At 36.3% G+C, this 16,306-nt stretch overlaps 1 protein-coding gene across 1 annotated transcript in view; it reads right to left on the reverse strand.

The window, feature by feature from the left end:
- Window positions 1-16,306, reverse strand: part of LOC310892003 (adhesion G-protein coupled receptor V1-like) — a gene marked incomplete at its 5' end in the record, with an annotated part of 72,441 nt that overhangs the window by 26,884 nt on the left and 29,251 nt on the right. The window contains 9 exons of the mRNA XM_083854194.1: window positions 304-384; window positions 2,002-2,131; window positions 2,785-2,987; window positions 3,608-3,788; window positions 6,766-6,942; window positions 8,775-9,148; window positions 10,503-11,246; window positions 12,470-12,687; window positions 14,783-14,909. Of these exons, the coding sequence (XP_083710320.1) occupies window positions 304-384; window positions 2,002-2,131; window positions 2,785-2,987; window positions 3,608-3,788; window positions 6,766-6,942; window positions 8,775-9,148; window positions 10,503-11,246; window positions 12,470-12,687; window positions 14,783-14,909 (2,235 nt within the window). The remainder of the gene's footprint in view (window positions 1-303; window positions 385-2,001; window positions 2,132-2,784; window positions 2,988-3,607; window positions 3,789-6,765; window positions 6,943-8,774; window positions 9,149-10,502; window positions 11,247-12,469; window positions 12,688-14,782; window positions 14,910-16,306) is intronic.

Here is a 16,306-nt window from a genome sequence, read left to right on the forward strand (position 1 = left end):
AGAAAATTTTACAAAATTTACAAACAAAGCTAATTTTTCTAACTACTTCTGGAATAACTACATTGTGTTCTATAAAAATACAGCTTTGAAGATAGAGAAGCTGTTATTTTCTGTATTACGGTTAGTATTGACTGTTGTTGAAATTAAGCCTTTTTTAAAATGGGAAAGAATGTTTTGACAGGACTCTATGATATATCTCAAACCACAAGCAAAATAACACTATGATAAACTGTGTCAGTAGTGTAGTTCATGAGGGATATTACAGTTAGCATAAAGAAATAAAGATTAATCCAAAATGCTTACCATGCTGATGGACAGTTGGAAGGAAGAAATCCATGTTCCCATCACCACTACCACTGCCATCATTTCTAAAGAGCTCAGCAACTTTAAGATGACAGACATACAGATATATACACATATATACATTTATAAATCAGAGCGCAAGCAAAGAGAAATTTAAACTATTCTGGACAACAGGAAAAAAAGAGGGAAGCACTCTAGGAAGGTATCAACTTTGCTTCTGAAAGTGTACAGGAGTTCTAATAAAGACTGAAATATTTACATATGCCACCTCTTACTTAATTTATGACATTGGAAATAGCAATGGGAAGTCAGAATGAAAGAAAACACATACACATAGTTTATCTTTCCTCTCTTTCCCTCTTTGTGTCCCCATTTTGTATTTCCCCTTTCTCACTCCTAACTGAGGCTTGTCATGGAGGAATCTAAATTGAAAAAAAAAAAAAAAAAAAAGGTAGGGGAGACGATAAAGTCCCTCAAGCTCCTTATTCTAATATTTTCTCACAAAGTGAAAATGTTGGGAAAATCTGCAGAAAACTTAACTAATGGGGACTTCATAAGCTTTGTGTTTGTGTTGGAAAGGCCAAAAAGAAGGCTCATTTTAAAAAGGCTATATAGTTACTGGATTACTAAAGTTAGTTGTAAATTTTCTGTCACAACAATTTGAAAGAGAAAAGTTTGACTCCTTTTAACAAAACAACTATTCAACCAAAAAGACAAAATACGTGAAAAGTCTCAAGACTTTACCAAAAGAATCACTGAGACCATGTTGCACCATAGACACATACAATCATAGCAGAGAGCTGGATTAATTCAAGGAAATCTGATACATCCTCCCAGAAGGGACCACACTTGCAATTTCTGAATTGTTTAAAAAAATAACATCAGTTTAAAAAAAAAAAATCAATTTATGGCTGTCAGTGTTTCTAATTACTTTTCCCTCCAACAAGCTTTACAATCTCCGTTAAAATTTTTCTCAAATGGAAAAAAAAATCTGTAAGGTATTCAGGGGTTTATGTGGCAGCACCACTATGCTTTGCCGTCCCTTCAGACTAGCCCTTCAAACCAATAATTCTTTCAAGTGTTTGTCTTGTTCTTACAGACAGTTATCTACGAGCTACCTCTGCAGCTACAGCTCAGCAAACTCCCTATGGCCCTCAACATCCACAGCCTATTACTGCTATAATCCATTTGACCTATGTATTGCAGTTCTTCTGATTTCACTCATGTGGAAGAAAAAACAAAACAAAACAAAAAAAAACCAAAACAAACAAACAAAAACACAACACTTTGACTGTTTAGCCTTAAATATTTTATAAATATTCCATATTTTTGAAATGCAACATATTGCTAATATATTTTTGCATTATTTTAGTTCTCATTACCAACCATGAAGTTATACAAAGTGAAAAGCAGCAATTGCCTTTAGATGACCTAACAGATGGCAGTGATACACTTTCCCTAATACATGGTAATAATATACTTGCTATGGGATCTGGTTGTTTCCACCAAGGATTAAGAAAAGAACTGAGGAACAGTTCTTCCCTACGAAAAAAGACAGCTGTATGGGGGTGGGGATGTAGAGGTGCTTTTTGTTTGTTTTCAGAAATAACATAGAAAATAATGCCAAGAAAGACAAGATTTTTATGAACGAGTAGAGGTCATGAAAATACAACTAAGGGACTGATATATGTGCCTTACCTCCTCCCTCTGGGTTCAACAGCTCCACTTTAAACGTTTTTTCTAATTCAGGAATAGTATTATCAGTGATGTTAACAGTAATGTACTTGTATCTTTCTCCTGGCTGAAATTCCAGTGTACCCACAACAGCCTGCAATATAAGAGCTCTTCATATTTTTGTTCAAGTCTAATGTTTTCATCCATGTAAAAAAAAGAAACAGAACCTTCATTTTGTCTTTTTCAAAACATCTACTTTTCCTCACTTAAGCTTTAAAAAAAAATCTGAAAAATCTGTTTTACAAAAGAAAAAAAAAAAGAAGAAGACATCTAAGTTGACATACTGGTGAGCATCTGCATTCATGTACATTTTTCTTATTTTTCTGCACAAATGATCAGTTGGACAAGCAAGTGCAGATACACGCAGGTTATTTTGCTAGGCATATACAAATCCCAGTATGTACAAGCATAATGTTAACCTGTACATGCACTTGAATAATATGGTCTGTAACAACAGCAAAACTCACAAATTGCTACACTGGAAACTCTGTTAAGAAAAAAAAAAAAAGTTCAAAACCAGAGGCTTTTCCTAGACAATGCAACTTACTGCAGAGAAAAGAATGGAGAAGTCACATGATGTATATTTTTAAGTGAATATTACATATCCATTTGCCACATCACCTTGTAAAGTAGTCTTTCTGTGAAAGAATCATAGCTGGGCTAGAGCAGTCAAACTGAAAGCTATCTCCACGATAAATAACTCTAATTAATTCCAAAACAATTATACCACCTTGGCAGTTGCCATACCTGATAATCTTTGGGACTGAAAGCTGTGACTGGCACTGTTCTGTATTCCACCAGAACTGTTCCAAGAAGGCCTTGTGCACGAACTACCAGTAATCTGACGTGTCCAGCTTCTTCTTTAATAGTAATATGGGGCACAGAAGAGGCTGGAAGAATCATTTTATCACCTGGCTGAGGAGGTGGCCCCACAGAGAACTGGAGCAGACCTGGAAGACAAGAATTACTACTTACATGGCTTTTCATAACAAATTTTAAAGATGATAAACAATTTAAATAAAGTGATTGATAACATATCTTGTGATGGTTCTGAAATTAAAAACCACATATACCAGTATACCCTTAAGCCTCAATCACACTATTTCCAGAGATGTGCTGTGTGCCTTACCCTCTCTCACTGATATTCTTGTCAGTCTTGATAAAAGGCACAGCACAATAATAAAACCTTCTCTTCCCAAAAGAGCCTCACAGGCCACGGTTTTGCGTATTTACTGGTACAAGACATATGGAGAAATGACTCTCATTGTCAGGAATTCTCATTTGATGAAAAACCTGGACAGGATCAACTACATGCAGAGCCTTTATTTGCCCTCACAAGAGAATCCTTGCTTGTTTGGTCAGGGAAGATTTGAGGCCTTTTTGTAAAATTATAAAAGAAAACTAATTCAGTATTCATTCATGTATATAAACAATGAATTAATTCAAGTTAGATAAAGTGGAATATATGAGATTGCTTCCTCAACTATTACAACCAAGCAAAGTTTTCATCTGACTGGAAAGAACTACACAATAATCTGAAACAAAGCTGTATAATTCCCATCATTGTTACCGTATGGGTGGTCACTGGCTTTGATGCTGATATCAGTAGTTTCCTTTTCTGGATCTATACTTGCTCCACTGGTAGGAGTTGAACCTAGTTTCCCATCTCCAGACACTGCAGAGACTAATGTCACACGGAAATATTCATTTAACTCCGGAATGTCATCATCAATAACATGCAAATTTAACACCTAGAGAAGGACCAAATCATGGAGAAATCAAACCATGCAACATTCTTTGATTAGTCAGTCAGCTGTATCTGCTGTATAGTTCTGAAAGCAAAGGACACTATTTTTGCTCTCCACATAAATTCAACTAATTTCTAAGATAACATTTTATGTCTAGAATATGCTTTCCAAAAACAATGCTTCCAAGCTACTGGAAATGGAAGGCATATTTTCTGAATTGTTTCAAACTACATAAATAAGTGATAATAAATACTTGTTTGGTTGGTTTTGTATATCTTCACAAAAGCAGAGTTTAATTTCCATGTACTGAACATGAAATATCTGATAAATTTTAAAATCTTTTTGAAATTATGCTTATGAAGAGACATTACAGTGATTAATCCAATTTAGAGAGCAAATAAATTGAGCTTATTATACCACCTGACACTTTGACCTGCAGATCATACGATTTACTAACATAACCTTGCTCTAAACACGCTAACACATTCACTTCAGAAAATTCCATCTTTCTTTATGTTTCGATATGGTCGGACAAACATATAGAAAACATTTAAGTAGCTGATCATATTTAGAGGCATGGTAATGAGTAGATTACAAATGTCAGTTGAAAGTCCCTTAGGATATCCCACCTGAAGAGCAGCTTGCTACCAGCCCGTTTCTTAGAGCCATGCACATTAGCTCCTCTGTATGTATGCAGTAAATTGGACCAGTAAGCTGTGTAGCAAGAGCCTACATCAGCCATTTTCTGCCACTAGATAGAGTAATGTGGGCCTCGTCTATGTTGCCATGCTAGAAAAGCTTTGGAAATTTCTGCTATATATGATTGTATGAAATGCAGTAATATCATTTCACAGAGAAATAAAGCTGAATGAACAAACTATTATAACATGAATGAACTATTTTCAGATACCACACGCTTTTGCCAGTCATCACATTATCCAGATTCACAGTTCTAGTGAAGTCACTGGGATCCCTGCAAATGACTTCAGCGAATTTGAGTCCACATTGACTTCTGCAGCCTGATATAAGTGAAACTGAGGATGGTATTTTCTACTCACAATTCATCCTTATTATACAAACAATAATAGAAAGTGTATGTTGTTTCTACAGTACTGTGGTCCCGCACCACTTCTTCAAATAAATTTAACAATTCTGTGCTGTACATCAGGATTGAATTCATTGAAACAGATTATTTTTATTTCTATTTCTAGCACACGCTGTTTATTACCACAGAATTTTAATCATAGGACAGCCCACGTTGGATGGGACATCAAAAGATGAAGTTCAATGTTTCATGGAAAAAAAAAAAATAGATGAAATAATCCAGCACCATGTTCAACTGCATCTTAAGCACCCCTGGTGATGGGAATTCTACCATAGAACCATACATTGGTTTGGGCTGGAAGGGACCTTAAAGCCCACCCAGCGCCACCCCCTGCCATGGGCAGGGACACCTCCCCCCAGCCCAGGCTGCCCTCAGCCCCATCCAGCCTGGCCTTGGGCTCTGCCAGGGATGGGGCAGCCGCAGCTCCTCTGGGCAGCCTGGGCCTGGGCCTCACCGCCCTCTGAGGGAAGAATTTCCTCCTTCGCCCCCTCCCTCGCCCTGCTGCCCACGCTGCTGTTGGTGCAGCCCAGGGTACGGGTGGCTTTCTGGGCTGCAAGCACACATTGCCGGCTCATGTCGAGCTTCTCATCAACCACCACGCCCAGGTCCTTCCCCCCCCAAGGGGTGCTCTCAGTGCTTTCTCTGCCCAGCCTGTGTTTGTGCTTGGGATTGCCCTGGCCCAGATGCTGAGGTCGGGACAACCCGACCCTGTCCCTAAGGAAGTCGTTCCAGTAGTTGTAAAAAATTTCAAGACAAAACCTCTCCCACTCTATCTTTGTACTCTTTGCCCTCTGTCTTCTCCTGTGGTTTCTTGAGAAGAGAGAGCCTCTGTCAACTCTGGAGCTGCCCTTTAGGTACTGTAATAATGGGATCAAAGTCCCCTTCTAAAGGGTGAAAAGATCTAACCCCTTGAGTCTTTCCTTAGAGGACAGGTTCTCCAGCTCTTTGATCATCTTTCTGGCCCTCTTTTGGACCTCCAGTCTGCCCACATAATTTTTTAATTGTGGGCCTCTGTAGCTTTGAATTCCTACTCTTCAGTGTATCCTGGTATCCTGGTATTTCTTTTTTCTTTTTCTTTTTTTTTTAAACTAATTCAGATAAGGAATTTCGTAAGACTTTTAGAAAGCTTTCTCAGAAGCAGCTAAAGCTTCCCTTATGTATCATTTCTCTTTCTCTCCCCCAACTCAGAGATGCAATTCTGATTACCAATTTCAGGTGTCTCTAAGGCCAGAATATTGAATAATTTCCTTATGTTCCAGTTGCTCGCACACTTTATGCAGAGGAATAGATTAAAGCAGACAGTAATCATTTCAGGGAGACTCAAAAACAGCTATTGTTACAAGAACACCTTTAATCTCCTGTTTCTGATTTTGAATTTAAAAGGAGACAGAACCTGGATAGCCTTGAGTGCAAGAACAGCAATGAATCTTACTATTGCCTATTTAATTGTTGTGGACATAAATTTGAGTTACAACACTCAGATCAAACCTGATCATTTTCCAATTTCGAAAGTACATGGACTATCTACACTTTTTAAAGTATATGTACACATACACATAAATACAGTTAATATTTTTTATGTATATGTACATATATCTAATATGTACATGCACACATGGTGACTTTTGAACTGACATATACACAGAGCTACAAATAACACTTTCTTGTTGTCAGGGATGGAAAAAAAGAAAGAAAGAAAATATATATATAACAAAAAAATAACAACATAAAATAACAAAATAAAAAATAATAAGAAGAAAAGCCATGTGAAGTAAACACTCTCTAGTATGCAAACCAGCCAAGCACCCTCAGAAGGTATTTTCCAGGAGGTTTGTAAAGGACAGGATGAATTGTTAATAGGAAGGTAGGGTTTACCTCTGATCTCTGCCAAGGAACGAATGTGATAGTGCCACTGCTATTAGAAAAATCGGTAACAGAGTAATTAATGCCAGTGGAATCAACCTGTGAGATAATGTACTTTATATACACATAGTCTAGGGCTCCCCTTGTACGCTCCACAACACAGGATATAGTGGAACCTTCATCAGCAGTCTGGAAGAAAGCGAAAATTTGGAACGTTTATTACTGTCAAAGTAAATCAAGGCAATTTCATTAAATAACACGAAAATATTTAATGCCAGACAAATGTTCAAGTAAAAAATTGCTGTCATGTTACTTTCAGCTCTTTTGGAGTGTTAGGAAGCTGAAACTGACCTTGATGCCAATCAGAACAATCCTAGTGGAATCTGCAAAAGTCTGATGCCTCCCTGAGGACTATTAAGGTAACAAATAACAATACACTGCAGTTCGTCCTGGACACAACCCCTTTCCTAAAACTATGCGTCAGAGACAGAATCAATATGCTTGAAATGTACCTGTCGAAAGCAAATGAAACTATTGCTTTATAATAACGTCAATATTGTAATTTTCCTTAGCAATAATTTAAAGAAAGATTTGGATCAGCACTTTCTCTAACCAGACACACTATGGATAGAAATAAACTATACCATCATCATTCAGAAAAACAGATTTTTCTCTTCTACTGTCCTCCTTACAATTCTGTATCTTCACAGATAACATGACTTCTGCAGCGACAACTTCACGTCTCTGGAATGAAGCTTTAATTGGTACTGACCTTCTATTTTAGAAAATAACGTTCATAAAATTAACATAGAAAATAATTTTATCTGAAAGTTATTGGAAAGGTTAAAGCTATCTTATGCATTAGATAAATTTCAGGGCTGCTTTGTAAGAAAGCATAGATACTGTGTGTGACTTCAGCTGCCTAGTAGACAGATATGCACAGTTAAACTACTGGTAAAAAAATGCTGTGTTCCTGCATCACCACTAAGAGCTCTAATACTTCCCTGGTGAAATGGACATATGATAGGTGCAAAACAATTACCGTGCCATATAATTATTTTTTTTCTTCATGGTTGGCTGATGATCTGTGGCATCACAGCGTATCAGAGGTACTTGAACCTGAAGGAATCTATTATCATAGCATATGGTAGGCACACAATAAGCAAACTGAACCAAACTGAAAACTAGTATCACTCAGGCAAGACAGTTATTTTAAAAACATCATAAGCACTTTGATTAAAAAAGAATGTAATTAAAGCTCATAAGAGTTCCCAAATGAAAACTATATTAAATTTTTTTTTCCACAAAATAATCCAATACCAGTAGAGATAGCTATCATGTTATTCCCCCTTATAATTGATTAAAGAAGTAAAGAATGATTTATGTTTATTTCAAGCCTCCTCAAAAAGTAGCAAGTTTACACTCTGCATATAGAATGGATACCACTGAAAAAAGATTTCATCTGTTAAAACTAAAACAACAAAAAAAACCACTACTAAATCAACCAACTGACATCAAACATATGCAAATTATAACTTAGTTTATGACAGCAAATGAAGGTGGAAAAATCCATAACACTTTGTCATTGCATGATCTCTAGTAAAATTATCTCAAACACATCATGTGACACAGAAAACTAAAATAAAAATCTTTGCAATAATCCATTCTCAAAAAAAAACCAGAGAATTAAATCTTACATTTTAACTGGTAACTCAAATGTAACAGCAGTGAAGGTAAAATATTTTTCTAGAAAAAAAAAATTAAGCCTTAGTCTTCAGTTTATATAGTAAACTAAATTTTCTTAACCATTTTTTTCTTTAGTTTTTTAAAATTATATAGTAAATCCCAGTGGAACTGAGGTTGTATTAACAGAACATATGCATCTCCAAATCCTAGGAAAAGTTTGCTTAACCACAAAAGCAAACACTGCAAAATCTAGGGTTTGTTCAGGTCACTTGGTCCTGCCATTTAGCTTTCTGTGCCTGAAATATCACCTACAATTTCCATTATGACCACCTTACCTCAGGGATACATGCTCCAGTGAAGCCAAATAAACCATTAGCATTATCACTTTTCTGTATTCTTAATCTTGCTGTGGTGTTTTCTTGTGAAATTCGAGCTCCACCACGCACAGAAATGAGCTTTAGTATGAATAATTCTTCTCCTTCTTCCTCTTTGTCATCCTTTGCAGACACGATGAATGATTTATTGGTCTCTCCTTGCCAATACTCCAAATACCCAGAGACAGGGTGGACATCACTTTTTGCAGGAGTTGCATGAAGTTCATAGATCTCTGCTCGTGTCAACTTACGCTCATAAAGCCTTACATCCTGCATTAACCCTGTGTACCTACTGCTGCCGTTGATTCCTGCTCCAATTCTTACTATTCCTGGACCTGAGAAGGAAATTATAATTTTTTCTCATGTTATTGTATTTGTATGAAACAGTCAGCAACTGACTACCTGTTTTTCTTAAAAACCAATGGTAAACTGTTCATTGTCCCTGGATGAGGAATCATATTGATCTTGAGATCCAAAATCAGGAGGTTCCTTGAGCCTCATCTCAATGTTACAGGTAAGTCCTCACAGGCCAAACAATTCCATCCTATGCTGTCCAAGTTTTTCATCCTATTAGTTCTAGCAGCACATTATCATCATCCCTCATTTTTATAAGTCTTAGAGACTTGAGGCTCCCTCTTTCCTCCACAGATTTTCAGAGCAGAACTGCAACCCCTTTTAGCCCTTGTTTTGCTGAACAAATCCTACTTTGTTTCCCTCTGCTAGGGCAGCTGATCCATTCTGATGATACTCATGATTACTGCATTAACCCTTCTGGACATCCATTTCATCCACCACACTGTAATTCCATGCAAATTCCAAACTCTTTTTACAACAGCATTTATATTTCTCTGTCTCCAAACTATAGGATCACAGCTGCCTCATATTCATTCCTACTCTATCCTATTCTGTGCCATGCTATGCTCTTGTGCTAAAACACACACATCAGCTGTTTTCAGTTGCCTTTCAGAAAACGAAAGAAAACAAACAAACAAAAAAAGCTGTGCTCTTCAGTGTATTGTCATACATATGACACTGAGTGGCAGTTGTAGAGATGAGCAACCACAGGAACTGATAAAAGTCCCAGGGCACAAAGTGGAGGATGCTGAGAAAAACTGGGCTGCTATGCACACCACTGTGTATTACCCAACATTCAACGGAGAGAGATGACATACTTGCCTTACTATTGCATTATCCCCAGACACACGCCATCCCCACTAATAAAGAAAATTTACAGCACAGACATATCCTTCTAGCAATAAAAGCATAATTGCATTTCACATATATTTGTTCTAGAAACCGAGGGAGGGAAAAAAAAAAAACCTCTCAGCCTCTCAGCTTAGCTACAGTACTGCAAGTGTGATGGAAATTACTAATTGCAGAAGTACTATTCTTTTTACAAATGGAAAATTTGATTTCTTAAACTTCAACCTGGAATTTTAAAAGCAGAAATAAAATAGTACACCATACAATTAATAGTCCTCTACTCTCACTCAACATCGCAGCAGTTTGAATTTTTTAGAACATTCACACAATTTCCATAGGCTTTCTGAAAATCCTCAAAGAATTCTTATCCATTCCTTTCAATTAACTTAACAGATATAATCATTTCAGTGTATTTCTTCCACCTTTGAAGTGGCTAGACTATGCATTTCAGAGCTTTATATATGGAGAAAAATAGCAAAGGCTCACCATCAAGAATTGCTTCTCCTTTTAGACTCTTCATTCCTCCCAGAACTAGAATTCCATCAACGTAAAATTCAATTATACTTTCATCCAGAGTAATCAGAACGTGAAGCCAAGTATTCTCATCCAGGTATTTCATGACTGATGTTTTAGCCATGTATGTCATATTGGACCCTAATGCTGTATAATGAAGCACTACAGAAACATGAGAATCATTTGTCTGAATTTTCACACCATAATATAAAGTCCCATTATCGTTATCCTTTTCAACTATATAGCCATCTGTACTGACATTAGGAATTAACCAAGCTGAAAATGTAAAATTGGTTACTGCATTATTTCCATTGTATGGGTATTCAGGACCGATAATGCCAAATGCATCCTCTTTTCCACTGAAATACAGAGCGTCTGTTCCACTGTGATGGCGCCTCATGTGGGGCTGTGATTGTACTGAGCTTGGGAATGATCCAAGCAACAAGAAATCTACCATTGATGGCAGTCCAGCTTGGAAGGTACTAGACAGTATTTCCCAACCTAGTCGGACAACACCAAAGGTGCCTTGCTGTCTCCAGATGGTGAAGTCCGTAATATAGGAAAGGTCATCTTCAGAAAGAGTATCTTCCACTATCTCTCTGTCCTGGCTCTCTGGATCTACAACAAACACTCCAAAAGGGTCATCATTGAAAGGGATCATGACAGTTACAGTAGGACTGGTTTCAGATAACTGACCACCAGGACCAGGAGACCCACCTGCGTAATAGAAGTTAGAGTAAAAGTTAATGATTAAACAACACACTCAGAAAAAAGTTTCAAAGTACTTTTTTTTTTTTTTAATAAAACAAGTTTCTAAAAAAACCTCAAACCCTCCTTTAAGATCCTCTGGACTTATAGCAAATGATCTAACTTGAAAATTACATAGGTTAATTGTATTATTCTTAAAACACTGTGCTGATGTAATTTCAGTAGAAAACAAACCCACATGCTATTTTTCAGCTGTAAAACACACAGATGTCTTTCAGGTGAAACATGACAAGGTCCATCTTTTCTTAATTAGCCAATAAGGTAGGTTACCTTTGATTCGTTTGATAAGCATGGGGGCCAAATTCAATTCTTGTATTGCTCAAAGACTTACAGGAATAGAGAATGGCAAAATCTTGCCTGTTGCCTCTGATACAGAAGTACATACACCTTGCAGAAACAGTAACCAGTTGTGTGTTAAAACTGCTGCCCAGTCCTGGTGTTAGTCATCTATCTTTGCACAGTAAGAATTCATGATATGAAGATCATGTTGTGAATGGAGAATCTCCGTGTTCAAAGTGTACAGTGATCTACCTGTTATAAGCAGGAAATCTTTTGTACATCCGTATGGACTTCACTTACAGGAAAGGCCAACACACATTTTCGCTTGTATCAGAGCACAGAAGACCATGAATAGTACTAAAGTGGAATTAATCCAGATTAGGAAATGTGTCCAGTAGCAATTTAAAGTTGTAATTTAAGTCATGTGAAGTGGTAACTACAAGTATTTTACCTCCTCTAGGGAAACAAACAAACAAAAAAGCAACCTCTATTATGGTAGACACACATAACCTTTAATACCTTTGTTATTTCTTTGTTAGTATCTTTGTTTTATATTTTGTGCATGGAGATCTATGTATCTGAAATTCAGAACTCTTGGTTTTTGAAATGAAACTTCTGAACTTTAAGAAGTTTAATTTCAAAAACCAAGAGGCATCCCTTTTAAAGTTCAGATCACCAAAATGTGTTTAACAGTAATTCGGGAACTGAGTAACTCTCTATATATGGAAATCAAGATTAAATGAAAAATAAGACCTAAAACCTTACCAGAAAAGCATAGGATATCAAGACATGATTCAAAGCAATGCTCTTTCTAGTGTTGGTTTCTTTTTGATTGATTAAACATAACTCTTTTCTACCAGATATGAAGGAAATGGTGATATGGAAGACAATACCTGAAGCATTCACCAACTTTAGAATGTAAAATTCATTGAATTCAGGAATTCTATCTGAAATGGCACGTAGTGTTATTGACTTCGACCTTTCACCATCCATGAAGCACACAGTCCCATAAGTTTCATAGAATTCTTCTCCTGGCTTCAGTGCAGAGTTATTATCAAACAACTGCCAGGTCAAAGAAACATTGCCGAAGTGTCCTCTGTGTCTCAAAATCCTGTTCAGTGATACAGAAAGAATGAGAGTCCTGGCAGGCATGCATCAGCGTTGAGTAGAAAAGGAAAATGTGGAGACTCCTTTTACTGTAATCTTCCTTACAGTAAGAAGTAATATACTATGTAATATAAAGTAAAATACTAATATACTACAACTGTTCCATGAAGCCTTCCTTTTAAAGGCAACCACTTTTGCAGTACAATTCTACTCCCGGAATACGTACTTTAGAAAACAGAAGTAGCATACGCAGGTCCATGCAGAATACTACTGTGAAGCTACACATCACTGTGTCTTGTAATTCCAATTTATAATAATAAATATGAATGCATAATAGTTCAGAAAGTTAACATTAAAAATTAATATACTTGGACACTCTTAGACAGGAAAGAGAATCATCTACATTTAACCACAAACGTTTCTCCTTTCAGTCATCAAGTCTACTTAAACTTTTTCTTACACTTGTATTAAATTAGAATTACATTCTACGGCTTTCAGAAATCTACTGTTATTTGCGATTAAGAACGTAGTAAATGAAAAGATTTTTTTTTTTTTGGTAACTATCTGCTAACACAATTACACTAATTTCAAAAAGGCACTACAAATAAAAAGTGACCCATACAGTGCCTTTATTAAGAGTGCGCTTACATACAGGAAGTTTGCTTCTGTCGGTTTGCACGGTGACATAAAATGCCTTATAAATAGATTATATCAGGTTGAAGAATTAGTTCAGCTAAACTAGTCCAGCCACAGCAACACATTTATGTTGTTTCTGCTTCCAAAGGTTTTTCTTCTGTGGCGTTAACCAGGGTGCTCTATCCCAGCTGTGTAGCGCTGCTGCACTAACTCCAATTACCTCATTAAAACCTCTGTGTTTTCGGTGGTTTGGTTACATGCTACTTTGACCACTTTTTTATATGCTACACAACTGTCAAAGTAGTGACAGTATGGAAGAGACAGATCCCTAGTAAATATATTTTATCAATGATGACTGAGCAGGTTCCTCAGATGTTGGAGATCTTGGTATCCTATAATTCCATAAAGCACCTGTATATAAGCATGTTTACATCAAAACAATATTCTTAACACCACCAAATCCACAAAAATTATCCTGCAGATTAGACTATAAAGGACAAAAAAACAACAAAGCCCAAAACAGTGAACAGCACAACAACAAACACACAATGAACTTAATATCCTCTTTTCTTGAGACTATTCATATTTCAGATGTATTGACACAAGCATAAAGAACCAATTCACAGCCATAAGCATCTGCTTCAAGGCTTTAAAACAAACAGACAAAAAAAAAAGGATGATTTTTTAAATGCAAGAAGAACCTCTTCCCTAACTATTTGCACTATCGCATTTATTGTGACCTAACTTCTCTTTACAGCCTGTCTCAAGATTTCTTAACGAAAAATCATTTTTTCATCCAATTAAAACCCCATAGTAAATTTATGAAATGAATGTAACAAGGCGAGATGCCAAGTGCATTCAATTTTTAACCCTGCTAATTCTTCAATATATCATGGTGGCACAAAGGAAAATACTTTCAAAGGTCAGACTAATGAAGAGTGTCACATCCGGACTTTAAGTATAGATTTCAATCTGTAATTAACAGATAAAAGAAAAAAAAAATACAAAAACAGAAAGAAAGAATACAGTAGTTTGCAGTTGAAAATTTCAAAGATGGGTACAAAAAGCCACCTAGTGCCACACAGTTTTATTTAGCTATTTGTTGAGTGGTTTTTTTTCTTTTTCTGTCAGCCTAGGTTATATTGTGCTCAATCATTCAGATTTTTCTGTATCTACAGGTTCCTGAGATTATAACAGAACATCAATGCTGAAGTCTTATTTAGTTACATTTCAACATGAGCTTCTGTGCACTTTTTAATATTTACTGTGTACTCCATAGTATTACAGGTGATGTCTTCAACACATTACAAATCATTTAATCCAAAATTTTGTAAAACTGTTTTTCTATAGTGCACTTCTATCAATGCACACTTGTGCATTTGATTTAATCAAAGTGCTATTTATAAAGTACCACATACACCAGTTCCAAAAGAGTGCAAAGATATTCTTTAAACGTTACTTACCAAAAAATGTTACTTTTGCCTTCTTCAACTGGCTTCTCTAAAGGTTCCAAAGAGAAAATTCCATTAGGATCATCATTTGCTTCAATAATAACTGTTGCCATTCCAGCCTTAAAGATAACTGTATCTCCTAAAAAAGAGGACAATTATTATTACTAAAATTGGAATCAGAAATGTAGGTAACTCTAAATCCAATTATGTTTTCTACTCACTACAATTGCTTTTATACAAAGAAAAGGACAATTATAAAAGTCAGTGAAAAACAGAATTTGAGGTATTCAGCAGCAGGCAAATCAGAGTAAAAGTATTTAAGTAGTGTACCATCCAGAGAGCAAGACGTAAGATTTTCAGGAAAAATGACATGAACTGAGAAGATGTGATTCTTACTACACAGTATCCTTGCATGTAGTTGTTATGTGAGGTAACATTTTCTGTTTGATCATCTGGACAAGTCAAAAGAATAAGATATTCAGAGGTACAGAATAAAAGAGTAAGGTATTCAGAGAGCCCCGACCTTCTTTAGACCTAGAAGAAAAGTATTGCATTTAAACTAAATACAAGCTATGAGCAATGTCTAAGAGTTTATTCACTCCCATATCAAAGAATATCTAAAAGGAAGAAACATAAGATTCTTATTATGTAGATGGGAAGCTAGCAGGATTTCAGTGTGCATATTAGTACAGGTAAATATTAAGGGATGTTAATTCTAACTCCATTGCATTGTCCATAGATGAACATAATGTGTCCACACCCACCCCATTTTTTGTCTTCTTTGAAAGTGTCCGACTAAATTTTGTTCCACGTTAAACAATGTGCTTATTCCTCTAACTTCATATACCTCTATTTGTATTTTCTCTCAGGAACAACAGTCCCCAAAAAAATTTCAGAACAGTCAAGGCCACTGTATGTAACCAATCATAGAAAGAAAACCAACTTTTGCTTTCAGGAATATGTATAGAAATATTCTTTATTCTTAGTGATTCTAGAATGGCTGTAAAACTATATGATGCTCATTTTAGAGGAAAAAGGAGGCTATGGATACCCATTCCCCATGTGCTAGGAGAAAAGCCATGATATGTTCCCAATGGGGTAGTATTGGGAGCTACCAGTAGATCCTGAAGAAAGTTATTAAAGTAGAAAGAGACAACAAAAGAGAAAACTTATGAAGGAAGAAGAATGGTTTTGTCTAATCCTTTCCCTAGTCTGATATTTTATAAGAGACCTGGGTACTACAGTGAATACCAGCCGACCTTGGGAAATAGCTTAGCTGCCTTATACTCAAATTACTGCTTTCCCTGTCAACCTCTGGCTGCCTGCTACCAATGTTCAGGGAAGGATTCAACTCAAGATCAATGCTGCCTTGTGAGAACCTCACAGGCCAGCCGCAGGGTGTCCACTGTAGCATGACCTCAATCACTTCAGTCTTATCGACTGCTAAAGACTAAGACCATCAGAGACTGTAATGAGAACTAAGATGCTTAGCGTGCTTACAGATGAAGAAATCTAATTTTAGGTTTCCTAATCTTG

The sequence above is a fragment of the Anser anser genome (genome assembly GCF_964211835.1).
Source record: "Anser anser genome assembly, contig: HAP1_SCAFFOLD_87, whole genome shotgun sequence".
Lineage (NCBI taxonomy): Eukaryota > Metazoa > Chordata > Aves > Anseriformes > Anatidae > Anser > Anser anser.